The sequence below is a fragment of the Ceratotherium simum genome, chromosome 22 (assembly GCF_057802395.1).
Source record: "Ceratotherium simum simum isolate JZ-2026a chromosome 22, ASM5780239v1, whole genome shotgun sequence".
NCBI lineage: Eukaryota > Metazoa > Chordata > Mammalia > Perissodactyla > Rhinocerotidae > Ceratotherium > Ceratotherium simum.
Genome location: NC_141921.1, coordinates 37,226,524 through 37,243,842, shown reverse-complemented (window position 1 = coordinate 37,243,842; position 17,319 = coordinate 37,226,524). Strand labels below are relative to the sequence as shown.

General features: G+C 54.2%; 1 protein-coding gene across 1 annotated transcript in view; it reads left to right on the top strand.

Annotated features, from left to right (window-relative positions):
- The window catches only part of IGSF21 (immunoglobin superfamily member 21), a 245,715-nt gene extending 228,617 nt beyond the window's left edge, over positions 1–17,098 (top strand). Inside the window, exons 5-10 of the mRNA XM_087445817.1 lie at positions 2,526–2,641; positions 5,195–5,669; positions 14,948–15,033; positions 15,437–15,629; positions 16,026–16,064; positions 16,889–17,098. Of these exons, the coding sequence (XP_087301943.1) occupies positions 2,526–2,641; positions 5,195–5,669; positions 14,948–15,033; positions 15,437–15,629; positions 16,026–16,064; positions 16,889–16,962 (983 nt within the window). The 3' untranslated portion in view covers positions 16,963–17,098. The remainder of the gene's footprint in view (positions 1–2,525; positions 2,642–5,194; positions 5,670–14,947; positions 15,034–15,436; positions 15,630–16,025; positions 16,065–16,888) is intronic.
- The last annotated feature ends 221 nt before the right edge of the window (positions 17,099–17,319 follow it).

Sequence of the window (17,319 nt, the reverse complement as noted above, 5' to 3'; positions counted from 1 at the left end):
AGGCATCTTGTAAGCATCATCTCATCTAGTCCTCAAAGTGATTCTATCAGGAAGATTCTAGGTGTCTAATTCCTGTTTGCCCGATGAAAATAAGAAAGAACGAATGAGTGATTTTAAAGGTGCCCCCTGCAGAGTTCTGAGCCTCTAGGGTCTTTAGAGGGTATGATTATACCTGCATATATGCCACCGTGAGCCACGCCAATTATGCTCTAATTGGCGTGGTCCCTTAATCATCGGGACAACCCAGTGAAGTAGGGCCACCCCCAGGAGCACATCCCGAGGGATCTGGGTTACAAGGTGTCCGTGGAAGTTGAGATGTGCCAGGTAAATGTGTGCTCCGGTGGCTAAAATGTGTAGTTAGGGCTAAAGGTACCAACAGATATGAGCCCCTTGCTTCTTGCCAAAGATCGAGGGGGCACAGCTTCACGTCGGAGTTTGGGCTCTGGAGTCGGGGCGTTTGGGTTCAAATCCTGACTCTGTGAACCCGGGCAAGTCGCTTCACCCCTTCTTAAGTTTCCCCATCGGTAAAATGGGAGTAAATAAACCCACCTCATAGACTAATGGTGAGGATTAAATGAATTAACCCACATTAAGGACAGCTCCTGGCTCCTAAGTGTTAGCCATTTCTCGTTCTTGCTGTGGGATCCAGGTTTTCAGTCGCGTCCTAGAAAAGAGAGATTGCAGAGTCTGCGACTTCTGGGTAATTGAAGTGTTCTGGTGTGTTTTCCCCTCTCGGAATTTCTACCCGACTTACCATCTGCTTCATACCATCTTACGCTTAATTACAATTCTCCATCTATTGTTCTCCTGTTGTTTCCTGTTCGTTCCGCCTCCCTTGCCGCTGGCACGTGGCGGCTGCCTGAATGAATGAATGGCTCATACCTGCCTTCCTGTCACTAGACCTTGAAATAGAGTCGCCAGGCGTCTGTCGCCCCCGCCAGACTGCGAGCTTCTCAGCGCCGTATCTGCTTCATCACCAGGCGCCCACGGCGAGCACCTGGCACCATGCCCGACACCTAGTAGGTGTCGGGAAATGTTTATCGAATTTAATTAATCTTAACCGGAGTGAAAACCCTGTGCAGGAAGGAAAGGCCCACACCTCTTCATTTTCTCTGCTTCCCCCACTACACTTGACCCAAGGCCAGATGAGCCAGAGCCGACAGCCGTTCCCAGGTGCAGGTCTAAGATTCTGCCTCCTGTCCTGCTGATTACAAGGGGTTGGGGAAAAAACAGTACAAGTAAGAATAGCAAACTCCTTCCATGGGCTAAGCCATTTCATGTCTATTAGCTGGTTCATCCTTCAAGTATGCCTGCCGAGTATCATCCCATCTAACAAATCGGGGAACGGAGGCTCCCAGTTTTGGTGACTTGCCCAAGGACATGGAGGTGGTGTCCTAGCTGGGATTTGGACCCAGGATCCCGATGGCTCCACGTCTGCCCTTTCTACTACCCCACAGGGCCGGGGGACACCGGCTGTAGCAAAGGGGCCACTGGCAGCCAGTGAGGAGAACAGAGAGGCGAGCTGGTGGGAGGCGGGACCAACTTCCGGAAAAAAAGGGAAGAGGGCAGACTCCTGGCTCTAAATCTCTCTCAAGGTCATCTACTTCTCTCTCCACTGCCCTCACCATAGTCTAAGCTACCCGTCTCTCTAGCCCAAATCACGCTCTGTATTTCCAGTCTCTTCAAAATGCAATTCGGATCATGTCACTGCTCTTGCTTAAAACCTTCAGTGGCTCCCCACTGCTCTCAGGACAAAGAAGAAAAGCTCACAACCAGTGGTGTGCTGGCTCTGGGGGCCAGGGCAGCGGAAGGAAACAAACAAACAAAGAAGCCCCGGTCTGTCTTGGTGGCTGATTTCTGTGGTATAAAGACACCCATGGTGGCTGGTTTCAAGAGAGCAGCAGTTTAACAACGGGTTCACAAAATTCCTGATAGTGTCATAATCGGCTCTCCTGAGCTGGTAGGAACCGGCCCCTGCACACCACTGTGAGTGGTAACCCACTGTCAGCCACCCTGTTCTGTGCCCTGGGCATCTCCCCAGCCCCACTGGGCACCACATTCCCCCAGGATCCTTGTACTCCCACTACAAGGACCTGCCTCCCATCCCCCCTGCTCTGAGCTGACCTGCCACTGGGCCTTTGCACATGCTGTTCCCTCTACCTGCCACGCTTTTCCTCTGCCTACTGGTGCTTCCTCTGGTCACAGCACAGTGTCACCTCCTCAGACTTGGGCAGGGGCCCCTTTACACTCGTTATACTTCCCCGTATCTGATGCACTTTGCACGTTTAACTGTGGGATCTTTTGATTTATGCTCGTCTTCCCCATCAGCTGTAAGCCCAGTGAGGCAGGGCCCTTGTCTGTATGCCCAGCAGGGACGTCATTGTCACTGTACCTGATGCCAGTGGCACCCCCTGGAGCCGTGCAGCATTTGTCCCCACAGCACCACTGTGGGACCAGCCCATCTTAGGTATTCAGTGAATCTTCCGGAATCTTCCAGTTAAGCTTTTGTCTTCTCTTTTGGGTAGCTCCTCCCAGCTCCATCGAAGTGGTGGCCGCTGACACGCCAGCCCCCTTCAGCCGCTACCAAGCCCAGAACTTCACGCTGGTCTGCATTGTGTCTGGAGGGAAACCAGCGCCCATGGTGAGTAGCCCTGGAGCGCCCAGTCCCCCTCCGTCCCTGCTGGACCACCCTCCTTCGTGGCTCATCCAGCTGCAGGAGTCACCGCGAGGCCCACTCCGCAGAATGAAGGAGAGAGGGCGTGTGAGTTCCCCCTGCCTCGGTCTGACCCTGCGCACTCATCTGACCTGCCCAGGCGTCCGTGTGTCTCCCTTGCTCCTGGTCTCCCAGCGCTGAGAACCCCACTTTTCCTGGACCCTGGGATCCTAGAACTGTGCAGTGGGAGTGTTTAGGGGAGCCAGCATCAAGCACACCCCGACCCCCGTTACTGAGCAGGGTGGAGACGCATGAGCCCAGAGAGGGGAAGGGGGTGTCCAGAGGCACCCACAGGTTCCTGACGGAGCTGAACCCCTGTTCTGGCCGACTGCTTATCAGACCCAGCCCAACCGCTCAGAGCTCTGCCAGTGCAGCCCCTGAGTTACTGTCATGGCCATTCAAGGGGCGGGTGTGGGATGTGTGAGCACTAACCCGAGCGTCTGGAGAGCTGGCCTCTCGCCCTGGCCCTGCCCCACGCCCTGAATGACCCTGAGCAGGAAGGTCTTCCTCTGCGTCTCAGTTTCTGTAAGGGGCTTTAGGGGTGGACACTGTTCAAGTTTCTCAGCTTTTGTGGAAGCAGCAAGGACCCATTTGGTCTGAAGGAAGTACGTGGAAGCCCCATGTACAAAACACCTAAAAGGGAAGGGAGGGCAAGTTAACCTTATTGATCCTGAAGCACTCTGTGGAACCCCTAGGGTTCCCAGAACCCACATTGAGAACCTATGGGCTACACACTCCCAAGGTCCCTTCCGGTTTTGACATTGTATGACACTTTGGGTCTTGACCCTGTGAGTCTCGTACGTCACTAGGATTAGTGAGGGGTGGAGCTGCAGCCATGGGCAGGTGGGGGTGGAGTTCAAGGCAGGGAGGCAAGGGCTCTCCTCATCCCAAACCCTGGCTGTCTCACAGGCATGGTCCAGTGGGGGGACCTTGGGACCCAGGCCAGCCTCACCTCAAACTAGGCCCAGATAGACCCAGCTGCCCAGGACAGGGCAGTAGACAGGTGTGGAGAGACCCAAGACAGGGCAGCAGGCGGGGCACACGGGCACGGGTGGGGCAGCAGGCAGAGGTGCAGAGAGAAGCCTTTGGTGAGGCCCATCTCCCTCCACCACCCCTTGTAGGCCACAGAGACAGATACAAAGCAGCTTCAAAGCCAGCAATTGCTGAGAGCAGGATGTCGACGCCCCTTTTCCCCTTTGGAGAGAGGTCTGGCCTCCCTAAAATCAGACAAGCTGGGCTTTTTCTCCAAAGAGAAACTCCTTTTCCGGAGCGCAAAAAGAAAGGCTCCTCACAGCCTTGGGGCAGTGGATCCCCCTCCCCCAGCCTGCCTGCTCCTGCCATTTAAGACACAGCAATAAAATATGGCATGCATATATGCAAAAGACATATATATATAAAAGATTCTCATCTCCCCGCATTCCAGGCATCTTACGTTTGCCTGGGACGTCAGAACTTGAAAGGATTCTTTGATATAAATTACAAACCTGCTCTTGAAGCACTTTTCAAAAAAAAAAGAAAGAAAGAAAAATCCCAAAGCAGGCTATTATGTGCATAAGAGATTCTTCGTGGGAGCTATAAACTCTGACAGATTCTCCCGTCCCACATTTCATTTACCGGCCCCCACCTCTCCCACCTCCCTTGCCTGCAGCCCCCCTCCTCCTGCCTCTCCCCCATCCCCCTTCTCCCTCCCCCCACTTGCACCAGCTTCCCTGAGAGCTGCTTCCTGCCCTCCTCTCTCCTTGTCTCCCATTGATTTATTTATCTGATTTATTAAAAATGCACCCAATTCCCACAGGCCTCTGGCCGCAAGTACTAAAATAAAAAGACAGCAAATTAAATTAAATGCCGCCTCTCCAAACCTGAATTCCCCATTAGCAGAAAAAGTGAGATGTTTGCTTTCGCCTCATCCCCACACCTAGCTCCCTCCCACACACGCACCTGTTCTCTGCCTTCCATCTCCCAAACCTCCAAAATGCTCACACACAGAGATCCTTTCCCCTTCGTGCTTCTCCCCACATCTCATTTCATCTCCGGGCACATCCACCTTCTCTCTCATCCACTTGCTCTCTCCAGGTGGGCACGGACCACCCCCGTGGAGCCCAGGTGGCTGCCATGGCTGTGTCCAGGGCCCCTGTCTCTGCCCATCATTTCCTTTAAGCATCTAAGAGCCCCACGAAGTAGGTGATCTTATTCCCCTTTACCAGGAAGGAAACTGAGGCTCAAAAAGTCTCACCAGCTGGTAAGGGATGGAGATGGGCTCAGCCTCTGCCACCAGGGGCTGCGTGTCCCCGTTGAACGGAGCTGACTCAGAGTGCTGGGGGAGCTGGAGGGAAAGGAACAGAAGGAGGTCCATCTGGAAGGCCACTAGGAGGAGAAGGCTCCAGAAGGAGCTGCCTTTGGTGGCCAGTTCCTCTGAGAGCCCATTGGGACGTCCACGTCATTGGCACACAATCTTTTCCCACACCCTCCTTGCAATTTCAGGTTTATTTCAAACGCGATGGGGAACCTATCGACACAGTGCCCTTGTCAGAGCCATTGGCTGCAAGCTCTGGCCCCCTCCAGGACAGCAGGCCCTTCCGCAGCCTCCTGCACCGTGACCTGGATGACACGAAGATGCAGAGGTCACTGTCCCTGCTGGACGCCGAGAACCGGGGCGGGCGTCCCTACACGGAGCGTCCCTACCACAGCCTGACCCCAGATCCCAGCATCCTCCTCCAGCCGACCACCGAGAACATCCCCGAGACGGTGGTGAGCCGCGAGTTCCCCCGCTGGGTCCACAGCACCGAGCCCATCTACTTCCTGCGCCACAGCCACACCCCGGGCAGCGACGGCACCGTGGAGGTGCGCGCCCTGCTCACCTGGATGCTCAACCCGCAAATCGACAATGAGGCCCTCTTCAGCTGTGAGGTCAAGCACCCAGCGCTGTCGATGCCCATGCAGGCAGAGGTCACGCTGGGTAAGGCTTGGTGGGTGCCACTCTGCAGGCCCCCTGCAGAGCCGGTGGTGGGCCTTGGGGAATAGGGTCCCTGGGCTGCTGGCCGCCATGGAGAGGGAGCAAATGGGAGTCAGGCATGGAGGTCAGAGTCAGGGGTCACAGGAGGTTTACTGAGCTGGACTGGAGAACGTGGGAGGTTACGGGGGTCAAGGGGCGTTTGCTGGAAAGGGTCAGGAATACAAGAGAGAGGGGAATTTGGTCAGTCGATCAAGAATATGGAAAGTCAGAGAAGCTCTCTGGATCGTTGTAGAAACAGGAGATTTTTAAGGTTGGAAATGCAACACGGGAGTCATGGGGAGGTTTGCTGGGCTAGTGGAGAGCACATAAGAGTTTGGACCTTTCCAGAAGCGTTGCTGAGTCAGGTCACAGAAGGTCAGGCGGGGTTTCTCGGTCACATTGGGGAACATAGGAAGTGACAAGGAGGTTTTCTGGATCGCATAGGAGACCCACGAGCTCAGGGGCAGTTGCCAGGTAAGGGTCATGGACACGGCAGGCCGGGGGCTTGCTGGGTCAGGGTCGGGAAGTGCATAGGCAGCTCTGCCAGGTTGAGGTCAGGAACCTGGGACGTGGGAAGATATCACTCTGACTTGCACTTTTAAGTACATGAAAGCCGTGTCATCTGTGGGGATGTGGGAGGTGGGCACAACCTGGAAACTGGACGCCCAGGGCCAGCTCAGCCTGAGAACCCAGTCCCCATGTGCGACCCCCTTCCTCTTGCCACAGAGCACCAACTCAGGCATCCCCACAGCAGTTCGCTAGTACATCTCTTATACATCTCCCCTGATACATCTCCCCCCAGGTGAGTCAAGGCAGGGAGAGGAGACATGTGGAATCTTCTCTACCAGAAATATAAGAGACCCCTTGAGCCATTTCTCTATTGACTGGGGGGCTAGGGCAGGGAGATGGACACACGGACCCTGTACTGACCCTCTCTGCCCACAACTCTTGGGGCCTTGATCTGCAGTACCCGGAAGCTCGTTCTGGAGCCCAAGATGCCTGGGCTCGTCCTCTGAGTCTCCTGCAGTGGCGAGGGCTGCATGCAGCGATCCACAGCCCGTAACCCAGGCCCCTCATGACGGAGGACAGAGAGCAATGACTGACAAGGGCTGGGACCACAGCCTGTGTTAGGGGTTCCAAAGGGATTCTCTGTTTTCAATTGGTCCACCAGAAATTCCAGCACCTTCTCTACCCCAAATACCAAGGGAGATGATTTCATGTACATATAGCACCTACTAAGTGCCAGGAATATTTGCAGGGATCATCTCATTTGTTCCTTACAAGTAGAAGTTTACCATGCTGTCCCATTTTACAGATGAGCAAAACTGAGGCTTAGGTTGGTGGAGTCCCTTTCTCTGAGTCACCAACTTATAAGCAGCAGAGCTGGGATTTCAAGCCAGGTCTGTTGGTGCCTTCTCCAATTTCCACAGTGCCAACCACTGAACTCACCAGCCCTGGGACCAATCATCCTTGGCTGGCTAGGGGGTTAGTTCCCTGAAGACCCATTAGAATGGCCCTTGGATTCCCACAGGCCACCTGCTGACAAAGAAAATAATAATAAGGGCTAACATTTACCACACACCTACTATATACCATGGACTGTTGCTTTTCTTATATTAACCCGTTGATGGCCCATTACCCAATTGGCAATCCTCATGATAACTCAATGAGGTAGGGACTAATATTATCCCACATCACAGATGAGGCAACTGAGGCCCAGGGAGGTTAAGCTAAGTGGGAGAGGATTCAAAGGCAGGCAGTAGGGCCCCGGAGTCTTGCTCTTAGCCTCTCACTGTCCCTCCTCACGACACCCGCCCCCCGAGTACCATGTGCTTGTCATTCCATAGAGAGTTCATGAGCACCCGCTAAAGCCAGGCCCTGTGCTTGGTGCTGGGACCTTCTCAACCACAGAGCCCGCCCAGACCCTCTCTCAGCCCTCCCACCTCACCAGCCTGCACCCCCCTCTCTCTGGACCCTCCATCCTCCCCGTGCTCCTTCTTGCATTTGAACCTTCCCGTCCTCAAGATACAACCTGCTCCCAGGCTAGGGGGCAGAGCAGCCTCAACCCTTCATCATGCTGCTTCGCCCATGAACCCCACTCCCTACCTGTCTTGCCCAAGAGAGGCTTCCCATGGGATGGCTCCTTGGCCACTCCCACCAAGAAGGAGAAAGACGAGAGCTGACAAGGACTCCAGAGCATCGGGAAGGTGAGCTTGCGGCTCACAGCCTCCAGTGATGGAGAGGTGCTGCTGCTGGCCCGTCCCCCCCTTCCCGCTCCCCACCCCAAGCCACATGAAAGCACTCGCCTGCCCTGTCCTTGATCCCAGACAGCTCCCTTGATCAGAGCCACCTCTGCGTGCACCCCAACCCCCATCATCAGAGCCAGGAAAAAGCCCACTCACGGGGAGTGGGCCTGCACGGATGTGTGTGTGCAACCGAGTAAGGGGGCAGTGGGGTACACGGCAGGGCCACCAAGGCGAAGGGGCCAGATTGGGTGAGTAAGTAAGGAGATCCATGGGCTGGCTTCCCATCCTGCCTCGGCTGCTGTCAGCCGGTGAGATCTCAGGCCTCTTAGGTCTCTGGGCCTCATGTTCTGACGTGTTGAATGGGGAGAATAAACCTTTGGAGCAGGTGCTGGGAGCCAGGTTCTGTGCAAGATGATTTCCTCCAAGATCTCCTTGAAACTATGCAGTGACCGTATGAGGCAGCTGAGAGAAGCTATTGTTATTCCCATTTTATAAATGAGGGGACCCAGGCTTAGAGTAACTCTCCTTAGGTCACTCTAGCCAGGTCTGACCCCAGAGCCCATGTTATTACCACCTGGCGGGGCTGGGATGAGGACGCGTTGAGCCAGTGGGTGTCGCCAGTGGAGAGTGGTGTGAGCGGAGGGCACCCTGCACTCCTGCGGTGGGGATAGAGCGTGGGATGGGCGAGGTGACCTCGGGGCACAGAATTCAATCATCTGATCAGGATTTTGAAGGTCAGGACAACGAGGGTCGGGGCATGTCCCCTCTGCCCCTGCTGTTCCCTCTCCCGGGGGCGCCCTCCCCTGCTCAGATGCCCCCCACAAAAAGACAGATGCCGGGGGGTCCTAGAACCCATCTCTGTAGATGGCAACTACATTCGTGCCGTTGATCAAGCCAGGCCCCTTGGAGTCACCCACTTTTCTCACTCTTTCCTCAAACCCCACATCCAAGCCGTCCTCCAGCCCTGGCAGCTCAACCTCAGAATATGTCTGACACCTGCCACTTCCCGTGGTTCCCTCTCCGACCACCCCATCAGAACACCGTCAGTGCACACTCGGATTATCAGGTAGCGCCTAAACTGGTGTCTCTGCCTCCACTGTGCCCCCGTCTATTCTCCACCCTGATTGATCTGTTTAATGTATAAATGAGATCACGACACACACACGCACCCACCCCAAACCTCCGATGGTAGACAAATAGATTTGTAGAACAGAGTAGAGTCCACAAATAGACCCACACAGAGAGAGTCGATTGACTTTTGACAAAGGCCCCCAGGCTGTTCAATGGGGAAAGAGAAGTCTTTTTAACAAATGGCCCCGGAACACCTGGATAAGCTTAAGAGAAAAATGAACTGGGATCCCTACCTCGCACACACACAAGAATTAATTTGAGATGAATCATAGACCTAAATGTAAAACCCAGCATCATAAAGCTTCTAGAACAAAACATAGGAATATATCTTTGTGACATTGTGGTAGGCGAGGATTTCTTAAAGACGTCACAAAAGCACCAAGTGAATAATTGAAAATTGGTAAATTGGGCTTCATAAAAATTCAAATCTTCTGCTCATAAGAAGCACCTTTAAGAAAACGAAAAGGCAAACTACAGACTGAGAGAAAATACTCTCAATACTGATGTGTGACAAAGGATTTGTATGCAGAATATATAGTTTTTTTAATACAAAAAACTACTACAGATAATGGCAAGATAACTCCATTTTTTTAAAGAAAGAAGATATGCAAATGGCCAATAAACATATGAAAAGGTGTATAATGAAGACTAAACCCTCAGTGAGATATCATTTCTCAACCACTAGAATGGCTAAAATTGAAAAGACCGATAATACCAAATGCTGACAAGGATAAAGAACCATTAGCAGCCTCATGCACTGCTGGTGGGAGTATAAAACAATGCCACTCCTCTGGAGAACTAGCAGTTTCTTACAAAGATAAAAACACCCCTGCTCTATGACCCAGTAATGTCACTCCTAAGAATTTACCCAAGAGAAATGAAAATATATGTCCACAAAGATTTGGACATGAACATTGGGAGCAGCTTTGTTCATAACAACAATAACAAAAACTATAAGTAACCCAAGTGTCCATAATTAGGAAAATGGATGAACAAATTTGTGGTGTATTCATACAACGAACTACTTCTCATCAAGGCGAACGAATGAACCCCTGAGACACACAGCAGCATGGATGGAACTCAAAAACATGACGCTGAGTGAAAGCAGCCAGACAACAAAGAACGATTGCGTTTATATGAACTTCTAGAACATAAGACTAATCTCTGGTGATAGAAATCAGAAGAGTGTTTACCTATGGAGAGTGGGGATTGACTGGAATGAGGCATAAGGGAACCTTCTGGAAGGATGGGAATATTCTAGAGTTTGAGATAGTGGATACACTTGTCTTCACATTTATTAAGATTCATCAAATTACATTCTTAAGAACAGTGCATTTCCTTATACGTGAATTTTATCACAATTTAAAAATACATGAAGCGTAAAAACAAAACAAAACAATTCACTAGACAGCCATCACATTTAAAACCAGATCCCAGTGGGGCTCGTCAGTCTCTCTCCTCAGCACGATCTGTTCCAGCCACAGGGTCCTCCTTACTCTTCCTTGAATATGCCCTGCTCAGCTCACCTCTGTGACTTTGCATTGGCTTTCTCTTCTGCCTAGAATAGTCTTACCCCAGCTATTCTCAATCCCTCTTCATTTAGGTCTCTGCTCAAATCTTCTATTCACAGGGTCTTTCCTGGACCATCCTCTCTCAAACAGCCTCCTCAGCTCCTTACCTTGCTTTGCTTTCTGGCATCGCATTTATCTCCACCTGCAAGTCTATAACATATTTCCTTATTGCCTGAATCCCCCACCAGAATTTAGGTTGCGTGTGGGCAGGGTCTTTACCTGCCTCGTTCACAAGGTATGGAGCTCAGAACAATCCCTAACATATTGCTTAATAGACACTTAATAATTTTCTGGGTTGTTATGAAGATTAAATAAGGCAGTGCAGACAGAATTCTTAGCACAGTGACAGACAGAGTAAGGACTCAGTAAATATCAGCTACTATTGTTATTCGTCATTGTATCCCCAACATTGTCCTGCATGGTGACCAACACAGATTAGTGTACAATAAAGAACTAGATGGGTAGAGCAGATGAATGAATGGATGGGTGAATGGTATGATGGAGTGGTGGATGAATGGATAGAATGAATGCTTGGATGGATGGATGGGTGGATGGATGAGTGATATGGAATGATGGATGAATGGGTAGAATGAATGCATGGATGGATGGATGGATGCATGGATGCATGGATGGATGGATGGATGGATGGATGGATGAGTGATAGGGAATGATGGATGAATGGATAGGATGAATGCTTGGATGGATGAATGGATGGATGGATGGATGGATGAGTGAAACGATGGAACGATGGATGAATGGATAGAATGAATGCATGGATGGATGGATGAATGGATGGATGGATGGATGGATGGATGGATGGATGGATGGATGAGTGAAACGATGGAACGATGGATGAATGGATAGAATGAATGCATGGATGAATGGATGGATGGATGGCTGGATGGATGGATGGATGGATGAGTGTATGCATGGGCGAGTGGTTGTCTTAGTGAACACCCAGCATTCCTGGGGGGAGCCTAGCAGGGCTTTTCCATGAGATTTCACAAGGCTGTCCTTGTAGTCAAATGCTCAGGAGAGGTAGAGAGGGCAGTTTATATAATCAGCATCTTTTGCATTCTCCTGAGCAGATGCACACCACTTTATATTTCACATTACCGTCTCATATTTCTCCCCCATTGTCATTTTCAGAGCAACTCCTCAAATAGGGTAGTAGCTTATTCTCCCCATTTACAGGTGAAAAAACTGAGGCCCAACAAACTGAATTGACTCATCCAAGTCCTGTAACCAGAGCGTAGAAGGCTGAGCCTCCATCCCGGTCTCTGAACTCCCACTCTTTCTGTACGTCCAGCGGTTGAGAGACGTGAAAGCCCAGGGACTGAGAACATTCCTTTCGGGTTCCCTCCATCGTCTGTTCCAGGAGCAGGCAAGGGGGCCAAGATTTGCCTGCCAGGAGCTGCTAATGGCCTCAGGGTGGTGGTGGAAGCTCCAGGGGGATGGCAGCTGGCCTGGCTTCCGGAAGCAACGTCTTGATGCAGCAGTGAGGGCGGGAGTCAGAGGGGGCCATCTGCTGCAAAGGCAGCTGCCAGGACCGAGCTTGGAGAAGTGAGAGCAGAGCAGACCCCCCGCCTGCCCAGCCTCTGCCCCTCAGGGTCAGCTCCATGCGGGAGCCTCAGGAACGGGCTGCTCGGGCGGCAGGAGCAGGGGTCTGGCTGCCCAGGTGTGAGAAGGCGTCCAGCTCCCCCTCTCCTTCATCCCTGGGCTCCGAGCTTCCCTCTGAGGACCTACGTGCCATCCAGTCCTGCCCCTGCCACCTCCTTGCTGTGTGACCTTGGGCCAGCCACTGCCCTCCTGAGAGCCAGTTTTGTGGCCTGCAAAATGGGTTTTGTGGTAACCTGCCTGTAAGCACCAGCATGGGTGTGACAGTCCTAAAACAGGGTCTAGCACATGGTGGCACCTGATAAATGCCGAGTCCCTCTCCCCTCGGGGCCAGGAGGCTCAGGCTCAGGCCTGAAGGTGGTAGGTAAGGCCTTTAGAAAACAGGGCAGTGAGGAATCTGACTTGGAAGGGGAAGGTGCCTGCCGGGTCCTCCAGCTTCTCCGGGACAGCGATGCCCTGCCGCGTCCTCTGCTGGCTGCGGTGGGACAGTGCCATCCCAGCGGGACCTAAATAACCCAGGACCACACTGGCCCATGCAGGGCTTCCCACCTGCAAGGTGGCCTACACAGCCCTTGAGAGTTCATAAAGAAGGCGAGAAAGTTGCCTGGTCCCCTCTAAGCCTTCGTTTCCTTATACATACATAAGGTTGGAAGGTTAAATGAGATCACGCATAAGGCGCTTAACGTCGTGCTCGGCTCAGCACACACCGGACACGTGTAAGCCCCCAAACCAACCATCTCCCATGTTCCTAGCAACCCAGTGTGGTGGGGGGGCGAGGGTTGCTATCACTGTTCCCACTGTGCACTGGGGCAAAGCCAGGTGAAGTGACTCGTCCGGGGCACAAGGACTAGACCAGACCTTGCTCTGGGTCTCCTGGGGCAGCTCCCCCTTCTCCAGCAGGTGGATGCAGCCACAGAGGCCGCCCTTGCCCTCCATGCCGTTCCCGCCCCTCCCCACTGAAGCTTCTCCCAGCCCCACGTGGCACTTCAGATGACTTGCTCATGGTTTAATTAATAGTGCTTTGGTTTCCATCTCAGAGGATGAAATTGGCAGTGCCTGGGAGACCACCCACGTCTGCCGGCTGCTCTGATTTCTGCTCCGAGAGCTCTGAGGGGGAAGGAGAGGCTCGGGGAGCAGGCAAAGGCAGATGGGGGAGGTCTGAGGCCAGCCCCAGGCCTGGGGACAAAGCTTTTCTCCTGCTGCCACCCCGTGGAATGTTCACGGAGAAGGCACAGAGCGTGGCCCTCCCATCAAAACCCTAAGGCCTTCCTCGGGCCGGGGAGGCTCTCCAGCATCTGCCCCCAGCCCCACCCCCATCAACTCCCTGACCTCAGCGCCCTGCCCTGGCTGTTCCCTCCACCTGGAACCCTCCTCGTGAGCTTCACGTCTCAGTGTCACCTCCCTAGAAGAGACGCAATGACCACCACTGCCCCTTGGTCGATTCTCTGCATGAGGCTGTCCTCCCTGACAGCTTCTGGTCTGTGCGCTTGTTTGCGTATCGAATGCCCTGGACTGAAGTGTAAGCTCTGCGTTGGAAGGCACACGGTCTTGTTCACCACGGCATCCCCAGCCTGGCCCCAAAGCCTGCTAGCACCCGATAAATGTCAGGTGGTTGGCTCAATAATCACTTGTTGAATGAATGAGTGAGGGAATGAATGAATGATTCTGGGGAAAAGATCCCTGGACTGGAAGTCAGGGAACATGGGAAATTGGCTCCGTGGGTGACCCTGGATAAGCCCCTCTGTGATCCATGGGCCTCGGCTTCCCAATCTGAACCAGAGGGGAGGGACTCAGTGACCCTGGTGGCTCGTCCGTAGCTGATAGTCTCTTGTCCACGCCCTGGGGTGTCGTCTCTCCCAAGCTCAGAGATGTGAAGGGGCTTGAAAGAAGTGGTGCCAGGACGCGAGGAAAAGCGGCAGGGAGGATAAAGACCCAAGGAACGAGATGGTCCCCCATACCTTGTCTACCCCGCCATCTCTAATCTAGGGGGTCTTTCTGGAGTCTCTAGACTCCAGATACGCCTGGTAGAAGGAGCACGGGAGCAGGAGTGAGGAGACCCGAATCTTGGTCCCAGCTCTTCTTCACTGTGTGACCTTTGGCAGATCACTTCCCCTCTCTGGGCCTCAGTTACCCCGGCTGTTCAATGGGGATGATCACGGCAGAGCCCGCCTCACGAGGGTTTGGTGCAGCTGGGAGTCTGGGGTGCTTCAAGCAGTCGCGGCTGCCGGAGCAGGCTTCTCCCCGTTCCCAGCTGAGTCGTCTCCCGGGTAGAACCTCCCCTGGGCATCCCTGACTCCACCGTCCACTGGGCCTCTCTGATCTGACCCTTGTCCACTGGCCTGTACTTCTCTTTCACGCCCACTGAGAGGGAACCCCACAAGGGCAGAGATCCCATACACTGGCAAATCCTGTACACTGTCCTGCACGCCTTTGAATCCCCAGGTCCCAGACAGGGTCTGACCCATGGCAGGGGCTCAGGGAATGTGTATGAATGAATGCAGGCATGAATGAATGAATGGGCATCCTCGGAGCTCCTATCTCAGTGGCGGCTGATCCCCAGGATGCTGACTGCTGGACCAGAACCTTCTCATGCACTTCCTTCCCCCTCCTTTGCTCCTTCAGCCCCCCTCGCCCACATATACACACACCTCTCTGACCTGGCCTTCCCCTCCTACAGTTGCCCCCAAGGGACCCAAAATCATGATGACGCCCAGCAGAGCCCGGGTCGGGGACACAGTGAGGATGCTGGTCCATGGATTTCAGGTCAGCCTCTCTCTGAGCATCTGGGAGGGTGGAGGGAGTGGGAGGGACACCAAATGGGCGCCAGCTTCCCTGGCAGCATGCTCCGAGAGCCTTCCCTTGACCTCCGGCACAGCCAGCGGGCCTCAGTCTCCTGATCTGTGTAATGGCAGAATGGGCTTTGATAAGGAAGGGCATGAGGTGCGTGTTTTTGCTCTCCCATCTAGAACTCGGAGCAGACGTAGCCCATGGACCTTCACATCCTTCCCAGCCCCAGAGTCCTTCTCTTCCTCGGGTTCCGGGAAGCCACTCCCAACCCGTCAGATGAGAATGTGTGGCCGGCCTCGGCCAGGCCACGCTCTGCCCCCTCCGGCTCTGACAGAATGGTTCCCCCCGTGCCCCGACTCTCCTCTGCTCTGGCCAACAGAATGAAGTCTTCCCGGAGCCCATGTTCACGTGGACGCGGGTCGGGAGCCGCCTCCTGGACGGCAGCACGGAGTTCGATGGGAAGGAGCTGGTGCTGGAGCGGGTTCCCGCCGAGCTCAACGGCTCCATGTACCGCTGCACCGCCCAGAACCCCCTGGGCTCCACCGACACGCACACCCGGCTCATCGTGTTCGGTACGCTGTGCCCCACTGGGGTGGGGAGGACCGCCAGGCGCGGGCCCTGGCTGGAGCTGCCCCGGGAGGAGGGAGCAGCCAGGGCCCGAGTCTTAAATTTGCCCGGAAAGGGTGCCCCGCCGGGAGGCACTGTAGTTCATCAGTTAAAACCAGAGAGCTCTGGGCTCAAATCCCAAATCCACCATGTGGCAGCTGGGCAGCCTTGGGCAAACTACTTACCCTCCCTCAGTTTCCCCATCTGTAAAATGGGCTGACACTACCCAGCCCACAGAGGCTGCGTGGCTGCACCGAGACTGCACGTGATGCCATGTTAGCAGGTGCTGGATAGAGGGGAGCTCCTTTGCTGAGTTCCCAATGCCATCCACTCTCTTGTTCTCCTTCTCTTCTTTCCAACAGAAAACCCAAATATTCCAAGAGGAACGGAGGACTCCAATGGTGAGTCTCCACTCTCAGAGCTTCTTGCTTAAGAGCAACTGATGTTCAAGGCTCCAGGGAGCTCTGGTCCTCCAAACCGCCCATTTGCATACTTGCCCCCCCCCGCCAGGCCTCAGGCAGGGAGACGTCCTCTTATTGGGCAGAGTCTGTCCTCTAGTTGGGCAGAGTCTGGGTCAGAGGTGGTCAGGAGTGGGCACTGAGGCAATAAAGGGGGACTCAGCACCCCAAAGCAGCAGGTGGGGACTTCCAGCGACCAAGTATGCCCCCCCCACCACCTCTATCCATAGTTACTCCAGCTCTCTTAGCTCAGAGGGCTCAGCTGTCCTGGCCCCAGGAGGATGTGTCCAGCAATGACTTGTGTTCCGGGGCTCTGGACCACTCCATAGGGCAGTCGGGAGCACAGACAGATGCCTTGGCTGGGGCCCTTTATATTGCCCTCCCTGGGCTGCCCCCCAATCTGAGCACCACCCCATGGGACCCAGCCACTGCTCCCCAGCCCCCCAGCCCTCTCTCCCCACACTGAGCCAATCTCACAGTTCACAATGGAGGCCCCCATTCTTAGTCCCTACTGGAGGGTCCTGATGGCCACCAGGGAGCCTGCCCTCTGCCCAGCTGGCCTAGCTCAGGAAAGGATCACACACAGTGAGGCGGGACAGGTGGCAGAGCTGGGATTTGAACTCAGTGCGTCTTGATGCTGAAGTCCAGACTCTTGCGGGGCCCTGTGAACCTCTGCTGTTCCCAGGCTCCACGCCCCAACACGCCCTACAGAAAGCTCCATGGGTGGGTGGGCAGGCCCTGACCCCGCCCCCTGCCGCCCCGCACAGGCTCCGCTTCTGGCCATGCTGGCGTCCGGCTCACCTTGGTGCTCGCCCTGACAGTGGTCCTGGAGCTGACGTGAAGGCTCGGCCTGCTCCCCGCGCCAGCCGGCACCGACGTCTCCGCCATCGGTTTTCAATTCTTTTCTAAACTATTTCCAGTCCTGTTCTTAGTCTCTTTCTGTCCGTGTCTTGGCTTCTTCAGTCGGTTTAATTAAAACAAACAGAACGATTTTCCCCACCTCGGTCTGTGGCTCTGGATTCTTCATTTAAGGCAGCAAGTGGGTGCCCCTGGCATCCAGCACTGGGACAGGCCCTGGGTGGGGAGGCCAGGAAGGACATGGAAGACGTGTCCCTCCACCGGGATGTCTGTGTCCTAACCCCCAGAACCAGTGACCATGCTACCTTACATGACAAAAGGGGTTTTGCCGATGTGATTA